The sequence below is a fragment of the Zootoca vivipara genome, chromosome 13 (assembly GCF_963506605.1).
Source record: "Zootoca vivipara chromosome 13, rZooViv1.1, whole genome shotgun sequence".
Lineage (NCBI taxonomy): Eukaryota > Metazoa > Chordata > Lepidosauria > Squamata > Lacertidae > Zootoca > Zootoca vivipara.
Genome location: NC_083288.1, coordinates 8,771,074 through 8,789,271, shown reverse-complemented (window position 1 = coordinate 8,789,271; position 18,198 = coordinate 8,771,074). Strand labels below are relative to the sequence as shown.

Below are 18,198 nucleotides of genomic sequence, written 5' to 3'. Positions count from 1 at the left end.
AAGTCTTGTGTTGTAGCAGCTCTTCTGCTCCACAAGCAGTTGTCTTTCCCAGCCCTTTTTAACATTTCCCCCGAGGCCTCTTTTTAACTGGAATACTTTGTTAAAATGCATTCATTACTAGTAAGAGGTTGTGCAGAAGTTTTAAAGCTATATCATAGGAACAGAATTTGCAAGTGTATAATTGCATGCAAATTATACACGTCCCAAAGCGGTCTTCTAAATAATCATTTAATTTCAGATTACCACTCAAAGAATCTTCCTTGCCTCTGTGCAATTTGTCCAATTACAAAGGTGTAATCTGCCGTTCTGTAACATGCAAGAACAAAAATTAGAACCCAGCCGTGACAAATCCCTGAAACGAGATGTAATTTAGAGATGTAATTTTGAAATTTATTTACAAAATAACCTCTGAACTAAAGTCTTTAGTTCAGAGGTTATTTTGTAAATTTATGTCCTTATCTCATCTAGTCTTTTGAGAGGTTTATACCCATTATATTCTTTGAGTGGTGTTTAGTTTAAGTTCAGTATTTTTCACTAAATTACATCTCGTTTCAGAGATTTGTCACGGCTGGGTTCTAATTTTTGTTCTTCTTATATATTCCGTGACTGTCTTTTCCGCCAGATCTGTAACATGTGGCAGGGCATACTTCTTAAGACACCTACCCCATGCATTCCCCCCCCCCCCAAAAAAAATAAGCAGTTCTATTTAACACAGGCGCCAGGCTGACTATGTAGCTTCCGCCATGGGGTTGTTTTATGTTGAGTTTAGGACATCTGACCCTGACCATCAGGGTGAGATTTAAAAGGAGGCAGATGGGGCTGGTCAAACCTGGGAAGATAGCTCATCTAGAAGGAAAACTCTGATCCTCAACCTCCCCTGCCTGTGGGATATCTTCAGGAGAAGAAAAGGCTAAGGAGTAAACCCTACACAAATCAGGAGTGGAGTCCTTAAGATGGTTGGATGGCGCCTTGTACGCCTCCTTCCATCAACTCCTGCAGCCAAGCTAGTGCCAAACATATCACTGTTTTCCTTTGGACCACATCAGCGATGCCTAGAGGGTGGTCTTACCCTCTGGGCAGCCCAGGACCTCCAGATGCGCTGCCCAGGCTTGTGCCTTGGGCAGCTGCCTAACGCAGCTATTTGACTTCACCCCTGTTGGCGCACTCCATTGTCTCTTGAGACAGGCACATGCCAACAACAGTTGGGGCAGAAATTCTCAAAAGTGGCAAGGCCACAAAACAGTGCTCCTGCTGAAAGGCCTGCACACTTTTTTTAGAGGTCTTTGCCCTATCCAGTGAAACACCAATTACCCGATTTCCCCTGGTCAACAGGTGGATTAGTTATCATGCCAAAATGAACAGAGCATTGAAAGGCTTATTGTGGCAATAGTATAAGAATGCACTCAAGTGTCTTTTGCTTTTTTATTATTATTATTTAGGAAAGACTGAAATTGCAAAACATCACCAATTTTTCACCGTGGGAGGACTAACCAGCACAGGAAATCAAAGGGCAATCAGGGATGAGATATATGTGGCTTTTCAGATGGGCACTGTGCCACTTTTCAAACTCCCTTCGGCTCCTGCCATGCTGTCAGGGATGATGGACGTTGCCGTGTAACAGCAACTAGATGGCCCATCCTTGGCTAAATTAAATGTATAGTTCCCCATTGGGGTGTCCTTAAGAGAGAAAAATAGGAATAAATGGAAATTATGAATGGGTGGGAAATCTTGCTGTCAAATCTTACGGAGGACAGACAGGAGGCAAGAGTCACACATTTCCCCTGCTACTGCCGTCATCATTCTGCACTTCCCTGTGTCAGGAATCCCATGTTTTTCGATGAAACAACATAGTACCGAGGGCAGAATTCCTTTCCCCGAGAACTCTAGCTCCCTATAGGTTTCTAGTGGTTAAGCTGTGATCTTGCGCTCCAAACCGTGAGCAAGGCCTGTTGAAATTGCAGAAGCCTGATGGGTGGCTGAGTAAGAAGGAATAGTGGTTAGCGGCAGAGCTTCATGGCTTGCATAGTTCTATTACTGAGAGAATTGGAATAAACAATGCAAATTTTCTCAAGTCGCATGCATAAGTTACAGAAGTGTCATTTGAACCTGTTTAATGGGCTTGCTCCGTTCCCCCTACATTTTCTCTGGAATCGGCTGCAAATCACACCGGAAATGCTCCTGGGTATTAGCTGTCTCTTCAGTACCAGAAGCCCAGTTATATATGGGCTGTTTTATAGAACCAGGATGCGTGGATTTCTGGTTAAGCATCCCCTCTGGGTTCTTTGGTGGTATGAGAGGTGGGGCGTGTTGTAGCTAGGCTGTCTAGAGGAGACTCTCTCGTAATCACTGGGTAGTCACTTCCTCGGGTCTCTGAATCGGGTCCCAAGGGCTTGGCGTGAGTGAATGCAGCAGGAATGCTACTGGGCCGGGCCGGCAAGTAGCTTGGAGTGTGGATCTTCAGAAAAGTAAATGGTGATGTGGCTCCAAGGAGGTCTACTCTTACACCCGGCTTCATCGTGCTGGATGCCGGAACGTTTGGGGCCTTCATTGCCAACATGTCTGTTTGCCTTCTGGGGGTTTTTGCCATTGTGTGGAGCCATTGGCTGGGCTGTGAAGAAAATGCAAGAATTGTGAACATGCTGGACTGAACCTTTTGTGGTGAGAGTTGCCAACCAATAGAAGCCAACTTGCTCAAACCAACTGGCTCATCAAATCAAGAGTTTGCATATTACCAGTTGGCTACAGCACGGCGCTGATAACACCCAAGGTTGCAGGTTCAAGCCTCATAGGGGACAGTTACATATTCCTGCATTGCAAGGGGTTGGACTAGATGATCCGCAGGGTCCCTCTAAACTACAGTTCTATGATTCCATGATGCAGCCTCAATACAGATGCCTGTTGAAAGCAAACGAGCCAAGGAAATGGGAGCTGTGAAACTGAAAAGTCCCCCAGCACAAGGGTTGCCTCTGCCACGAACTCACTTAGATGGACTTAGGCAAGCTACTCATCTCTCAGCCTTAGCCTACATTTGCAATGGGTGGTAATGTTGATCTGCCTTACAAATAGAATTGCCCAATATTGTAATATATGACTTAAAATCACTCATTGAAGGAGAGAAAGGCCATCTTTAATATAGAGATCTACACTGGCTCCCAATACGTTTCCGAGCACAATTCAAAGTGTTGGTACTGACCTTTAAAGCCCTACACGGCCTCGGTCCTGTATACCTGAAGGAGCGTCTCCACCCCCATCATTCAGCCCGGACACTGAGGTCCAGTACCGAGGGCCTTCTGGCAGTTCCCTCATTGCGAGAAGTGAGGTTACAGGGAACCAGACAGAGGGCCTTCTCGGTAGTGGCACCCGCCCTGTGGAACGCCCTCCCAGCAGATGTCAAGGCAATAAGCAACTATTTTACTTTTAGAAGATAACTGAAGGCGGCCCTATTTAGGGACGTTTTTAATGTTTGATGCTGTACTGTTTTTAATATTCGGTTGGAAGCCGCCCAGAGTGGCTGGGGAAACCCAGCCAGATGGGCAGGGTATAAATATTATTATTGTTATTATTATTATATATCTTTAATTCTGCGTGGCAGTAAACACACCAGAAGTAAAATGGCCTCTTGCATAAGTAAGACATTTAACAACCTCCCTGATTATTAAGTTTCCTTTAATCCTGCAGCCCTTTGTCTACCCTTCTCATACACTGGGGTTTGGGGCTGTTGGGACGAAAATGCTCTCTGCCTGTTCTGCTGAGGTATTCTGGAATACAGATAGAATCTACCTATCCCAGCTTACATACCCCGAGTATATAACACTTCTCAGATGTACGGATCCAGGCCACTCTTGCAGCTAGGAGCAAAGGATAAGGATCTGCTCCAAAGCATCACTGCGGTTTGAAAGAATTCGTCACTGAGTATTATTACCTCAAGAATTTTTCAGCACGTTTTTAGTGCGTTGTAATCAACCTAAACTTCCCACAAGGTCGAAACAAAATAAAAAAAAAATTTCTTTCCAATAGCACCTTAGAGACCAACTAAGTTTGTCATTTTTTATTTTGTTTTGACTATGCCAGACTAACACGGCTACCTACCTGTTCCCACAAGGTGGCACTGTGTTACTGAGAATACGCTACAATTTTAAGAGCTGTGAAAATGCAGTAACTTCTCTTTCCAGCACTGCCTTCAATACTGTTCCAAATCACACTGTGTGGCTTGTGGTTCGGGAAATGCCGCCAGCAATTGCTGGATGCAGTGCAACACTGAGCGGCTGTAGGCATTACAGATGCAGGAAAACAGCCCTCACAACTTGCGCTTTTCACCACGCTTATCTGCCCTGTCTGAAATACTAAGTACCTCGTACCTACGGGACCGCCTCTCCTGGTATGCCCCACAGAGGATCTCACGGCCCGCAAATAATAACATCTTGGAGGTCCCAAGCCTCAAGGAGATTAGACTGGTCTCGACCAGGGCCAGGGCCTTTTTGATCGTGGCCCCGGCCTGGTGGAACGCTCTGTTGCAAGAGACCAGGGCCCTGCGGGATTTGACATCTTTCCGCAGGGCCTGAAAGACAGAGGTGTTCTGCCAGGCCTTTGGTCGTGGTTCAGCCTGACTCCCCCTCCCCGTTCATAAGAACTTGCATGAAAGTGGCCTCCCAATTTTTCTCACAGGCCCATATAAGTTCAGTACAAACAGCTAGGCCTGGTGAGCATTTAAGGTCCCCAACCCTAATCTGCGGGTTGCCATCTGATTGGATTTTATTCTGATCTGATTTTAGGATGTATTTTAATTGATTGCCCGATTTTATGTTAATATGTTAATACATTTGATGTTAGCCGCTCTGAGCCTGGTTTTGCCCGGGGAGGGCGGGGTATAAATAATAATAATAATAATAATAATTATTATTATTATTATTATTATTATTATTATTATTATGGCCCTCTCAGCAGGGCTTGCTCCCAAGGCTTGCATGCTTCCCTCTGGGAAGAGGTTAAAAGTCTTACTTCGGATTTGCTCAAATACGCCTAGCCCTGTGTAACATTTGAATTTGGAACACATGACTCCCCCCCCCAAAAAAAAACCTGGAAAATTTAGTTTGCCCCTCACAGAACCCTTGACAAACTACAGTTCCCAGATTATTGGCAGGGGAGTCAATAGCTTTAATGGATGGTGTTTATCCAGCCATTGTGTGTTCAAATTCCCTTCACAGGGCAGCAATGGCTACTTTTTTGTTTTTCAGGTTGAAAATCTTCCCAGGCTTGCCTTGTTTCCAGGTAGCTGTGGGGGCCCCAACACCTGCCCTCAGTGCTTCATTATTAGGGATGCCATCACAATTTTATATCCTGCGCATCACATTATAAATCACAACACAGTTCTGAGCCCCGTTGATTGTTTTGTCTTATTGGTAATTTTCAGTGCGGGTGAAATAATAAATCAGGAGCCTTGCATTTTTTTTAAAAAAAGTCACCTGTTTAGGAATCTTACAGGTGTATGTAGTTATGAGAAGTGATTTAAAAACAGGAAGTTGGACCCAAATCTCAACTTGCTTCATTTTCCCCAGCCAGACGTGAGGGCAGCTGAGCAAATATTAAAACAGCGAGGAAGGGATGGCTGTTGCTGTGAAACACACAGGGAGCATTCAGCAAAGTTTTACTCACAGAAGACCCACTGAAATCTGCAGAGCTTGCTTAGTGATGTTCATTCGCTTCAGTGGGTCTACTTTGAGTAAAACTTAGTTGAGTGCTGCCTCCGCAGGGGCCTGTTCTGGTGGCACGGACATTATTTTCTCACTTTCTCACACACACACCCTTCTCTCTTTCTAATTTCGCCTTCCTCCTCATCCAGGAGGCTAGCAAGAGAGGGACAGATCCTGCTTGATGCGTGACCCCTTTTTAAAGCAGGCCAAAGAGCAACGCGCCGCATTAAGCCCTCAGGTTGCCCATCCCTGGGCGAGACAAAAACAAGTTTATGGGTAAATTACCAGTCTCTGGAACGTGCAGCGACTTGCCCAGTAGCCTAGGCTACCGCTACTGTCACTGCTGTCTGCAAAAGGCAGGCGAGCTCCACTCTGTAGGGGAGAGACAGAGGAACAGAAAAGTCAGGATTCATGCCGCCTTCTCGAGATGGATCTGGCATGATGTCTAAAATCTGCAAAACAAGGTACTAGTCCTCATTTTCCGTTGAGTTTTGGAAAGAAACATCAGTGCTCTCAGATGGCTGCCCCGAGCAGGTGAACGGTATATATCTTTAATGAACATTGGCTTCAATATGTAAGATAGCAGACTTTTATTTCTTTAGGAAAGGGCCGGGCAGCTTTTCTGAAGGGGAGTTTGGAGATTAGCAAACACTTACGCAAAGCTGTTGCGGCAGGATCACCTGTGGGAAAGCGGAAGAACAAAAATAAGGAGTGGTCAACCTTCTTTCCCTTTTCTGTCCTGCTAATACGCGGGTGAAATGGGCAGGGTGAGAAAATGAAAAACAACTGCGCAATCCAAGCCCTGGTCAGGAGAACCGTAGGGGGGCGATGGGGCGGCAAAACCACTGTCAAGTCTGGTTCCTCCCAGGGAGGAAGGTGGAGAAGCAGGCAAAAGACTGCTCTGGGCTGTGCCAACTTGGAGCTGGTGTAGCAACTGGTCTGTTTATCAGCTCCATCTGGTACGCAGGCTGAGACCCTACCTGCCCGCGGACTGTCTGGCCAGAGTGGTGCATGCTCTAGTTATCTCCTGCTTGGACTACTGCAATGTGCTCTATGTGGGGCTACCTTTGAAGGTGACCCGGAAACTACAACTAACCCAGAATGCGGCAGCTAGGCTGGTGACTGGGAGCGGCCGCCGAGACCACATAACATTGGCTCCCAGTACGTTTCCGAGCACAATTCAAAGTGTTGGTGCTGACCTTTAAAGCCCTAAACGGCCTCGGTCCAGTATACCTGAAGGAGCGTCTCCACCCCATCGTTCTGCCCGGACACTGAGGTCCAGTGCCGAGGGCCTTCTGGCAGTTCCCTCACTACGAGAAGCCAAGTTACAGGGAACCAGGCAGAGGGCCTTCTCGGTAGTGGCACCCACCCTGTGGAATGCCCTCCCACCAGAGGTCAAAGAGAACAACAATTACCAGACCTTTAGAAGGCATCTCAAGGCAGCCCTGTTTAGGGAAGCTTTTAATGTTTGATGTCTGTATTTTAATGTTTTGTTGGGAGCCGCCCAGAGTGGCTGGGGGAACCCGGCCAGATGGGCGGGGTATAAATAATAATAATATATTATTATTATTATTATTATTATTATTATTATTATTATTATTATTATTATTATTATTATCCCACTGCTTCAAGTCATGGAAGTGCAGTTGGCATGGGATCCAGTGGGTCCCAAGCCAGCTCAGCGCTCCCCCTCCTCCTCCAGGATGCCCCATTTGTCCTCCAGCCAACAGTGCTTCTGCCCACCTTAACTTTCTGCAGGCGGAACTGGTAGCTCCCTGCTGGGGAAGACCTCCTCTGCCCTGAATAAATAAATCCCACATTTCCAGAAGTCCATTGGCACCTCAAGGTCCATCATTGTCAGGTGAACACAGGCAATTGGGGAGACCTATTGTGGGTGGCACTGTGGTCTAAACCACTGAGCCTCTTGGGCTTGCCGGTCAGAAGGTCGGTGGTTCAAATCCCCGCAACGGGGTGAGCTTCCGTTGGTCGGTTCCAGCTCCTAGCAGTTCGAAAGCACGTCAAAGTGCAAGTAGATAAATAGGTACCACTCCGGCGGGAAGGTAAACGGGGCTTCAGTACGCTGCTCTGGTTTGACAGAAACGGCTTAGTCATGCTGGCCACATGACCCAGAAACTGTACGCTGGGTCCCTCGGCCAGTAAAGCGAGATGAGCACCACTGGACTTAACTGTCAGGGGTCCTTTACCTTTAATACTGCCTCAGTTTTCGGTTTCTGCACCACAAGGGGGTATTTGTACCTACCGCTTCCTAAATAGACCGAAATGCTGCTTTATTTAACCACTGCCCCATTGTATTTTGTGTGTAATTTATTATTTTATGTATTTATGCATCGTTTCCACACACACCTATCTCAGGGTGAGGGGGGTAAAAGATATAGCCAAAACAGATAAAACACAAGCAGAAAACCGTAACTTGAGGAAGAGGCGGGCAGACTTATCGGCAAAACAGTTCTGTATGTATGATCTGAACAGTATCTTGGAATAGATTGCAAAATTCCAATTTGATTTCATTCCAAACTAGCAGCGATTGGTGTAAGAGATTCATTATACCTGCTGCGGGAAAGGTTTGTAGCTGTTGATTCTTGAGACCTATTGAAGGACAAGGGAAGGGAAGGTTATTTCTATATGTCTAGACTCTAGGTGCACATGTAAAAATAATGCCTGTGTGATTATTTGCAGTTGTTGTTGTTTTTTGCAACACACACACTCTATTTCTGGACTTACTTTCAGAGAGGCACGAGTTTTAATTCCTATTTCCTTACACAGCAGGTCACAATGGTGTTTTAAAGTCCCTTTGAAGCAGCTAGTGGCTGCCTTCAGAAGGGAAGCAATGTTTTGCATAGTTTTAAGCTCTGGAGTTAATGGACTATACATCATTTCGCTGCTTTATTGCTGAAGGCCGGCAGTCCTCCTGAATGACAATGGTCTGGCCAGCATGGGAGGTGGAAAAAGCTTGAATGGATCAAAGAAAGGCTAAATTTTTGCTATGCAGTTTAACTTGTGCATAATTAGGATATAGGAGGCACTGTTTCCCTTGATGAAGTGCAATTATACTTGAAACATGTTTCACAACATCTCTTTTGATGTTGACCTCCGTGTTTCGTTTAGTGCATATTAAAATTAAATACATTAAAATTGAATTTTAATGTATTTAATTGCTTCATCGATTAATTTTAATTAAAATTTTAATTTTAATTAAAGTGCATGTTAATTTTAACACAACAACAGCTGCTGCTGAACTTTGCACTTACCAGTTTTGAATAGTGAGCCCCGTGGTCTGAAACGGGATAGGTTGCCACAATCTGCCCAAGAAATAGAAACACAATATATAATCACAAATTTATTGCAATATGTGGTGATCATTAGGGACAGTGCTATTTTTCTAGAAAAGGAGGTGCCTGAACTCACCCTAAAAACCTCCCTCGTTCTCTTAGAATGGCAATGGCGCCCACCTGAGAGGGGCCGAAATAGAGTTCCAGCTGAAAAAAAGCCCTGATTGGGGGCATCCAACATGCCCAAGGGATTTTGGAATATCTGATGCACCTGGAAAGAGACAGCTGAGCCATTTTTAAAAAACCAATTAAATGTAAGGAGATTAAGGCTGTTTGATGCGTCGTTCAATCCATTTAATCTGGATTTACCCTTTTTGATGGAAGTTCAATAAGCAGAAACAAAAAACCTGTAGCTAATTTTCAATTCCAAAGGAAGACCCCTTTCTTGCAGATACAGTCGTACCTTGGAAGTCAAACAGAATCTGTTCCAGAAGTCCGTTCGACTTCCAAAATGTTCGGAAACCCAAACGCAGCTTCTGATTGGCTGCAGGAAACTCGGAAGCAGTGGAAGGCCCGTCACGTGTTCGGCTTCCGAAAATCGTTCGAAAACTGGAACACTTCCGGGTTCCGATCATTCGGGAGCCAATTTGGGAGCCAAGGCGTTTGAGATCTAAAGTACAACTGTATACATTATCATCTTATTAATACTTTGCCTGTGTTACATAAAGCGTAGACTGCTGTTCCTGTTAAGGACTTTTAACGATTTCCTACCAACACCGGCCCTACCATTAGGCCAGGGGTCCCCAAACTACGGCCCCCGGGCCGGATGCGGCCCAATCGGCCTTCCAATCCGGCCCGCGACGACCCCCGCCACCCGCTGCCGCCGCCCGCTCTCACGGCGCGCGGCGCAGCGACGATCTAAAAAATCGGCAAAAAATTTGCCGAAAATCCTTTGTGCGCATGCGTATGGGCCTCTCCCGACCCGGAAGAGGTCATTTCTGGTGCACTTCCGGATCGGGGGAGGCCCATACGCATGTGCACAAGCGATTTTCGGCGATTTTTTCCCGCCCGTGTGCGTGTGCGCATGCGCACGGGCGCGCACTCCCCCGCCCTCCGGCCCGCTGCGCACGCACTCCCCTGCCCTCCGGCCCACTGCGCGGTCGGCGCGGCGGGCACCGGCCCGCCGCGCGGTAAGTCTGGGGACCCCTGCATTAGGCAGTGTGAAGCAGATCCCACACGCAGGAAATGCTGGGGGAGGTGGGCACATATACCTTGCGGCTTGCCCTGTACCCCCCAAGTTAGTCTGCTGCCCTCAGGAAGATGATGTCCTGTTGTCAACAGGACAATAAAATAATCAGTGATGTTTATTGACAGGTCGATAATAAAAAAACTTGGTGGCGTGAGTAAATTTTTATTCTGAAAGTGTGGCTCGGAGAAAAACAGTTTGAGCACCACTGGCATAATGTCTAATCACCCATCTCAGAGTCCTACTTGCAAGCAAGCATGCTACAGGCGCATACCTGCCAAGTTGTTGTCGGAGAAATAAGGGACCGGGCCGGAAATAGCAGGCCGGAAGTAGCGCTGCCGCCATTTTGGAACTGGGTGGAGCATGCTCAGAAGTGACTTTTGATGCTGCTTTGCCCAGTTCCAAAATGGCTGCCGCACCAGAAGTCACACTGCAGCCATTTTGGAACTGGGCAGAGCTGCATCAAAAGTCGCTTCTGAGCATGCTCCGCCCAGTTCCAAAATGGCCGTCGCACCAGAATAAACCGGGGAAAAACAAAAAAAAACCTGTTTTTTTCAGCTAGGAACAGCTGGAAAAACGGGGATTTCCCTGGGAATACGGGAGACTTGGCAGCTATGTACAGGCGTTGAACTGAAGCATCCCCAGCCCTTCCTCCAATGCTTGATCATAAAAAGGTAAAGGTAAAGGACCCCTGGACGGTTAAGTCCAGTCGCAGACGACTCTGGGGTTGTGGCACTTTCAGGCTGAGGGGCCACTGTTTGTCCACAGACAGCTTTCCAGGTCATGTGGCCAGCATAGCTAAACCGCTTCTGGCACAATGGAAGCCAGAGTGCACGGAAACGCCGTTTACCTTCCCGCCCCAGCGATACCTATTTATCTACTTGCACTGGTGTGCTTTCGAACTGCTAGGTGGGCAGGAGCTGGGACAGAGCAACGGCAGCTCACTCCGTCGCGGGGATTCGAACCACCAACCTTCCAATTGGCAAGCATAAGAGGCTCAGTGGTTTACCAGGGATCAGCAAACTTTTTCAGCAGGGGGCCGGGCCACGGTCCCTCAGACCTTGGGGGGCGGGGGGCGGACTATATTCTGAAGGAAAAAAATGAACGAATTCCTATGCCCCACAAATAACCCAGAGATGCATTTTAAATAAAAGGACACATTCTACTCATGTAAAAACACGCTGATTCCTGGACCGTCTGTGGTCCGGATTTAGAAGGCGCTTGGGCCACATCTGGCCCCCGGGCCTTAGTTTGCCTACCCATAGTTTAGACCACAATGCCACTCGATTCCCTTGGCTTGATCATTAGGACATATAGGAATCGCAGAGGAAGCTGCCACATTGCTCAAGTATTGACTGGCAGCAGCTCTCCAGGGTTCTGACTGAAGTTTCTCCAAGCCCTAACTAGAGATGCTGGGGACTGAAGACCTGGGGAATACTCACCGCAGGAGAAAGGATAATTCCAAGGAGAAAATGCAGGTCTGCGTGTTTCATCATTGCAAGGGGCTGCAAACGAAAGAGCAAAGCAGTATTTTGCCATTTCAGTTGCTACCGAAGAAGCCTGTTCATTGGGCTCAAGATTCTGGGTCTGCGGTTAAGGGGAGACTTGAGCTCTTCCTTTTGCCCCCTGTTCAATATCACCAAGTGAAATATTTGTAGGAGGGGAGTATATCTGGGTGGCACACTTTCTACCTGGGAGAGCATTCTGCTGTTTGCCCCTCCACAACAGACACACTTGCAGCCAGAACTGATGTAGCCTATTTGTTTACAGTGGTACCTCGGTTTAAGTACACAATTGGTTCTGGAAGTCTGTACTTAACCTGAAGCGTACTTAACCTGAAGCAAATTTTCCCATTGAAAGTAATGGAAAGTGGATTAATCCGTTCCAGACAGTCCGTGGAGTACTTAAACGGAAGCGTACTTAACCTGAAGCGAACTTTCCCATTGAAAGTAATGGAAAGTGGATTAATCCGTTCCAGACAGTCCGTGGAGTACTTAAACGGAAGCGTACTTAACCTGAAGCGCACTTTCCCATTGAAAGTAATGGAAAGTGGATTAATCCGTTCCAGACAGTCCGTGGAGTACTTAAACGGAAGCGTACTTAACCTGAAACGAACTTTCCCACTGAAAGTAATGGAAAGTGGATTAATCCGTTCCAGACGGGTCCGCGGAGTACTTAAACTGAAAGTACTCAAACCGAAGCGTACTTAAAACGAGGTATGACTGTATTTTGTAACACAAGGAAATCTTGAACGAAAACTGATTTATTTATTTTTAAAGGAAGAAGTGATGTAGCCTGGCAATAATAGCTGTTTACTGTTCCTGTTCCTAGAAGGAACTTGGCACTTGGGGTTTTAAACCTACCAAAAACATCTATTTAATATTTGCCAGTGCTTGTAAATGTGATTGCTTGTCAGACAGTCGAAACAGTCAGGCAAAGTGGTTTAAATAGGTGTGTGTGTGTTAATGCTTTATGGGTAGAAAAGCAAGATATTGATAGATTACTTAACTTTGCTGTGGGCTGACATTGGGTAAACAATAATGTCTGCTATACAATCATAATCAGACTGTTTTGCCTGCGTTAGCCACAAAAGAAGAGCAAATGCCTGTGGGGAAACCAGCAAATAGGACCTGAGAACTAGGGGGAAACTTTCCCCTCTCTGGGTTCCTAGAAACTGGTATTCAGAAGTGTTGCTGCCTTTGGCCTTCCAGGATGGAACTAATTTGTGCAATTTCCATATGTCTAACATACAATGCACCTGACCAAGTTGCTCAACATCTCTTCCCTTTGTGGACCACCTTACTAAGAGACATTTCCAAACATGTTTTTAGATGGAGCAGAATATGGGGCAGGGCCCAAATCTCAAACCCTTTAACCTCTTGGGGACCATTCTGTTCACCAAGCAGCATTCTGGCAGATGAAAGTGTACAAAAGAAACCCCCTTTATTAGAGTCGGGCTGCACAAAAAATAAAGTTGGTGTCATGTTAGTAGCAGTCAAGACCTCTCAGTACCGGGGACCCCAGGATAACCACTAAATATAAGTACTTAATTTTTAAATCCCCTGTTATTTTGTGAATGTTACAGGAGGCAATGTTAGTGACATGAGGATACCATTGGCTGAATCTGAGACAACCATTCATGCCCCCCGTCTTGCAAACTATCGATGCCCATTACTACTCTATGCTGATGATGCAGTAATTTTGTCATTTTCAAGAATTGGCCTCAGGAGAGCACTTAAAATATTTGTTTCATACTGTAAAACCAATTCCCTTACTATAAATCAATCTAAATCAAAAGTACTAATCTTCTCAAAAAGTCGAAAATCCTATAAGTGGCAATTAGATGGAAAACCTATTGAACAGGTTTATAAATTTCAATATTTGGGAGTTTTTCTCCAATACAATCTGGGTTGGAAGGCGCATATTGCATATATTTCAAATAAGGCTAAAGCCCTTTCTTTTGCACTTTTGCGCTTTTTCTTTTCCGATGGGGCTCTTCATGTGCCATCCGCCCTGAAGGTATTTAAAGCCAAAGTGATTGCGACACTGGCATATGCTGTCCCTTTATGGGGGACCGCAGTAAATTTGATGCCATTGGAGGTAATTCAAAACCAATTCCTAAGACGGCTGTTAAAACTCCCTCAGTGCATTAGCAATGCGGCTATTCGCTTAGAATTAAAAACTACAGGGGTTCCGGTTTCCGCCTGCAGGAATGGCGGACCTGTTTTCCATCTCTCTGACCTTCGTAAGGAATTTGGCGGTTGCTAGGGGAGTAAATGGCAACCCCCTACCCTCTCCGGGGGTTACGGAGAGGAGCCGCTGGCCCGCGATGCCCCCAGACCCACTCCGACTGTTTTTGGAGTGGGGGGAGCTTGGGCTGAGCACTTACGAGGGCCAGGACTCCCGGACGCTAATCTGCATGGCGGGGATTTCCATGGTTAAAGAAGATAATTAGGCTTAAATCTATGGACATACTTCAGAAGGAGGGGAAGAAGCGCTGTTTACTGCTGAGAAATTTATGCTGCTGAAAGGAGAGGAGTCAAAGATTGTACTGCATCTGGAAGAAGGATTGATGGGGACGGAGCGATAAGGGAAGCGAGTTTTTATTTTTTTTTCCTTCATATTGTTGCCTCGTACCTTCCCGGACGCGATGTCCTGGCTTGTTTGGAGTGAAAGAGAAGCAAAAGACTGTGTGAGTTGAACTTTATAATCTGTTGTTACTGAGCATATTTTTTTAAAGATGTGGAGTTGCCGATGAGAAAAGCCTCCCCCTAGTCGGGCGGAAGGAGTTCTGGACGCGCTCGGAGGATTTATGAGTTGTGACGCACTTTAAATTGGAGCAGCGACCTGAAGCTAAGTTCAGCTATAGGGCAAGGAGATCCATTAATTTACCAAGAGTTTATGGTTTGATGTTTGGGTCTCCTGCCTGAAAAAGCTGTAAATTCTATAATGATCGTGAATCTTCATGGCTATGAGAGAAAGCGAAAGTGATTTGAGCTTTTTGAGATGGCGCTGCTTCGGGCTGCTTCGACGCAACAAGGAGCTCCATTAAGAAGATTTATGGGGAGGCTGGACTGATTAACTCACACAGGAGAAAGAACATCTGTGAAACGTTGTTTGATATTTATCTCAGCGGCTGGGAAACAATCGGATGAAAGTGGAAAACATCTATGTGACTGTAAGGGGAAGATCTGGATTATTATGAACTTGGAGGACGATTTGAACTTTAGAAAAAAGACGGCAGTGGACAGTTGCGAGGAATTCCCAATTTCTTGAAGCATGGGAACCCAAATAAAAAATTCTTTAGATGATTTGGCATAACATTCGGTTTGATTGATATATATATGTGTATAATTTGAAATATTGAATGTGATATAATTGGTTTTAATTGGAAAATTAATAAAAATATTTTAAAAAAAATAGAATTAAAAACTACATCTTTAGAAAATACTCTTTGGAGGCGCAGCCTTTGCTATTGGTTGTCCTTATGGCATAGGCTCCCGAATCTGTACCTGATTCAATGTCTTTGGAGGGATGATTTTCCCAGCCCATGGGCAAGAGAGATCCATTCTAAAGTAGTGACCTATGGATTGTCCCCATCAGAACTATTAAAACTTGACCTAGCCACGGCTAAAAGAACCCTCATTCAAAAACTTGAGGAGATTGACCTCCAACAAAACACCATTCTGGGTAGTGGCACTTGCTCACCACTAAATCTTGGCATACTGCCTTCCCAGCAGATTCCATCTTATTTGACTTCCTTGTCTGTAGCGGTCCACAGATACGCCTTTATTAAGGCAAGATTTAATGCCTTTCCTTCCAATGTTATGAACAATAGACTTTCCAAAGGTCAGATTTCAGCTGTGTGTGTATGTGATAATAGATCTATTGAATCCTTACAACATATACTATTTTGCTGCCCACTGCATTCAGTTTCTCGGACCAGATTTTTGTTCCCTTTATTATCGGAAACCTCGGGTGACTCCTTGGAAACACAGTTAACACATTTACTGCAAGATTCTGATCCGAGTAGGTCCCTTTTTGTTGCCAGGTTTCTGATTACAGTCTTAGCTTATAAGAGGAAAAATGGATTACTTTATGATTATTGATCTCGCTTATATAATACTGATTTATAGTGATAATCTGATATTTTAAGTGCTGTATTGCTCTTATTTTAATGGAATTTAGAAATTTATGATTTTAGATATGTATTTTAATTTTATTAATTTTATTTTGTCATATTTGCTTTGTTGTACAATGTATATTGGTATTGAATATGGGCCTATGGCCGTAATAAACTATCTATCTATCTACAGGAGGCAATGGAATGTAGGAGAGTGACTCTCTGTATTGCAACTTTGATTCCCCAACCCAACCCATTTTACCACTGCAACTTTAGACAAATGCTTTGTCACATCTTGTTTAAAATATGATAGGTTCGTTACCGGAGGCCGCATAAAATGGCTTCGGAGACCAAAACCAGCTTTTGGGTCACCTGTTGGCATTACTATCCTAGGACCAAGCATTTTGATATGGTCAATAAAAGGTAACGGTAAAGGTAAAGGACCCCTGACAATTAAGTCCAGTCGCAGACGACTCTGGGGTTGTGGCGCTCATCTCACTTTACAGGCCGAGGGAGCCGGCGTTTGTCCGCAGACACAGTTTTTCCGGGTCATGTGGCCAGCATGACTAAGCCACTTCTGGCACAACGGAACACTGAAACCAGAGCAGAGCATGGAAACAGCGTTTACCTTCCCGCCGGAGTGGTACCTATTTATCTACTTGCACTTTGACGTGCTTTCGAACTGCTAGGTTTGCAGGAGCTGGGACCAAGCAACGGGAGCTCACCCTGTAACGGGAATTTGAACCGCTGATCTCCTAATCGGCAAGCCCGAGAGACTCAGTGGTTTAGACCACAGCACTACCCACGTCCCGTAATATTAATGTTAGTGATAAGTAAATAAAAACCCAGTGTATATCCAGGGGAATACATTAACATACATCCATGCATCCATGCATAATTTTACTTGTATGTCGCCTTTCCAAAGCTCAAACCATGCTCAACATTGAAAATACATAACTACTGCATAATAAAAGTACTCATATATAATAAATGAAATTTTTAAAAATACACAACCAAACTGAACAATTTCCACACAAATCACAGCAAAATCTAAAATAAAGATACAAAAAACAACAACAACAACAACACACACCCAACAAAATTCGTGCAAACAATTGATATAACACTATCGACATACACACATAGAACCACAGAGCTGCAAGGGAACCTGAGGGTCATGTAGTCCAACCCCCTTCAATGCAGGAATATTTTGTCCAACGTGGGGCTCAAACCCACAAACCTGAGATTAAGAGTCTCATGCTCTACCAACCGAGCTACTCCAGTTTCACATCTTTGCCAGGAAGCGGCTCAGTATCACATGTACAAGGTACAGGTGTGTGTAGACAGAAATATAGAAGCAAAATCAGATCATCCGTCCATTTAGCTCATTATGGTCTGCACTGACTGACATGTTAGAAACTTAGCTTTCAGTTCTGTAAGATGCAGCAGTACTGGAGAGAGAAAAGAGTGTCACAGAGCTGCTACGAACACAAGGCTTCCTTTCTAGTGTGCAAACAACATTTAGTACAATAACCGAATCTGTGCTTACCGAGTGCATCTCTTCCACAGACCCTCAGCAAGGCAGAGTTCTCTTCCCAAAAACTGTCCTCAAACAGCTCCACAACATGTTTTCGCCAAGACTCTTGAATTATATTGTTGTTGCAGCTATTGCTGTTGGGCGGGGCAAGGGGTGTGGGGGGGAACGGGACCCAGCCAATGCGAAGGGCACGTTTAAGCGCTTAAAAATAGCCAAACAACTACCCTAACTCTAACCACAGTATCCCTCATGTAAGGAAGTGTATAATTATCTCTCTGTTTGTTAGAGGTGCACTTTCTTATGTCTGCAGATCAGGATCAAACTGAAGCCCTTCTGAGTGGTAGGGAAACCGGCAATGACTCAAAACATGAAATCCCAGGCTGCTGTCCTAATGCAGACTCACCTGGTCATATTTAGACTCCATGGTTTGTTGCATAAAAAGGTGGATACTAATCTGAGTGCTCCTATTCAGTGTTCCAGTCTTCCTCTCGTTCTGTCCTCCAGGATATTCTAACGTTTTAGGAGCCCTTATTATTTTCCAACTAGCACTTATTGTCTATGACTCCTGTGGGCTACCTCATTGCTCCGGTCTTCTTGTTTTTATTCCTGCTTTGCCTTTATGCCTCCTTTGGTTTTAAAAATAGGTATATTGCTTGTCTGAGTGCATCTGGATACCACCCTCTCTCTACTTTTTTGCTCAGCGCCCCATTTTGGCTCCAGTCCTGTCAGCACTGAGTCCACTGTTGGAGAGAGAGAGAGTGACAAAAACTCACCTGCAACAAAATGCTGCAGTGCAGTTGCTGCCCCAAAGC

General features: G+C 45.2%; 1 protein-coding gene across 1 annotated transcript; it reads right to left on the bottom strand.

Moving 5' to 3' along the window:
* Nucleotides 1–1,402: 1,402 nt before the first annotated feature.
* On the bottom strand, nt 1,403–17,470 carry LOC118095373 (uncharacterized). Its single transcript, XM_060282261.1, has 7 exons — nt 17,399–17,470; nt 11,669–11,731; nt 8,960–9,010; nt 8,259–8,297; nt 6,347–6,370; nt 5,976–6,062; nt 1,403–2,608 (listed from the first exon to the last, which is right to left on the bottom strand). Exons 1-7 carry the CDS (start codon nt 17,405–17,407, stop codon nt 2,261–2,263), a joined length of 621 nt encoding a protein of 206 aa, XP_060138244.1. The 5' UTR covers nt 17,408–17,470; the 3' UTR covers nt 1,403–2,260.
* Nucleotides 17,471–18,198: the final 728 nt, after the last annotated feature.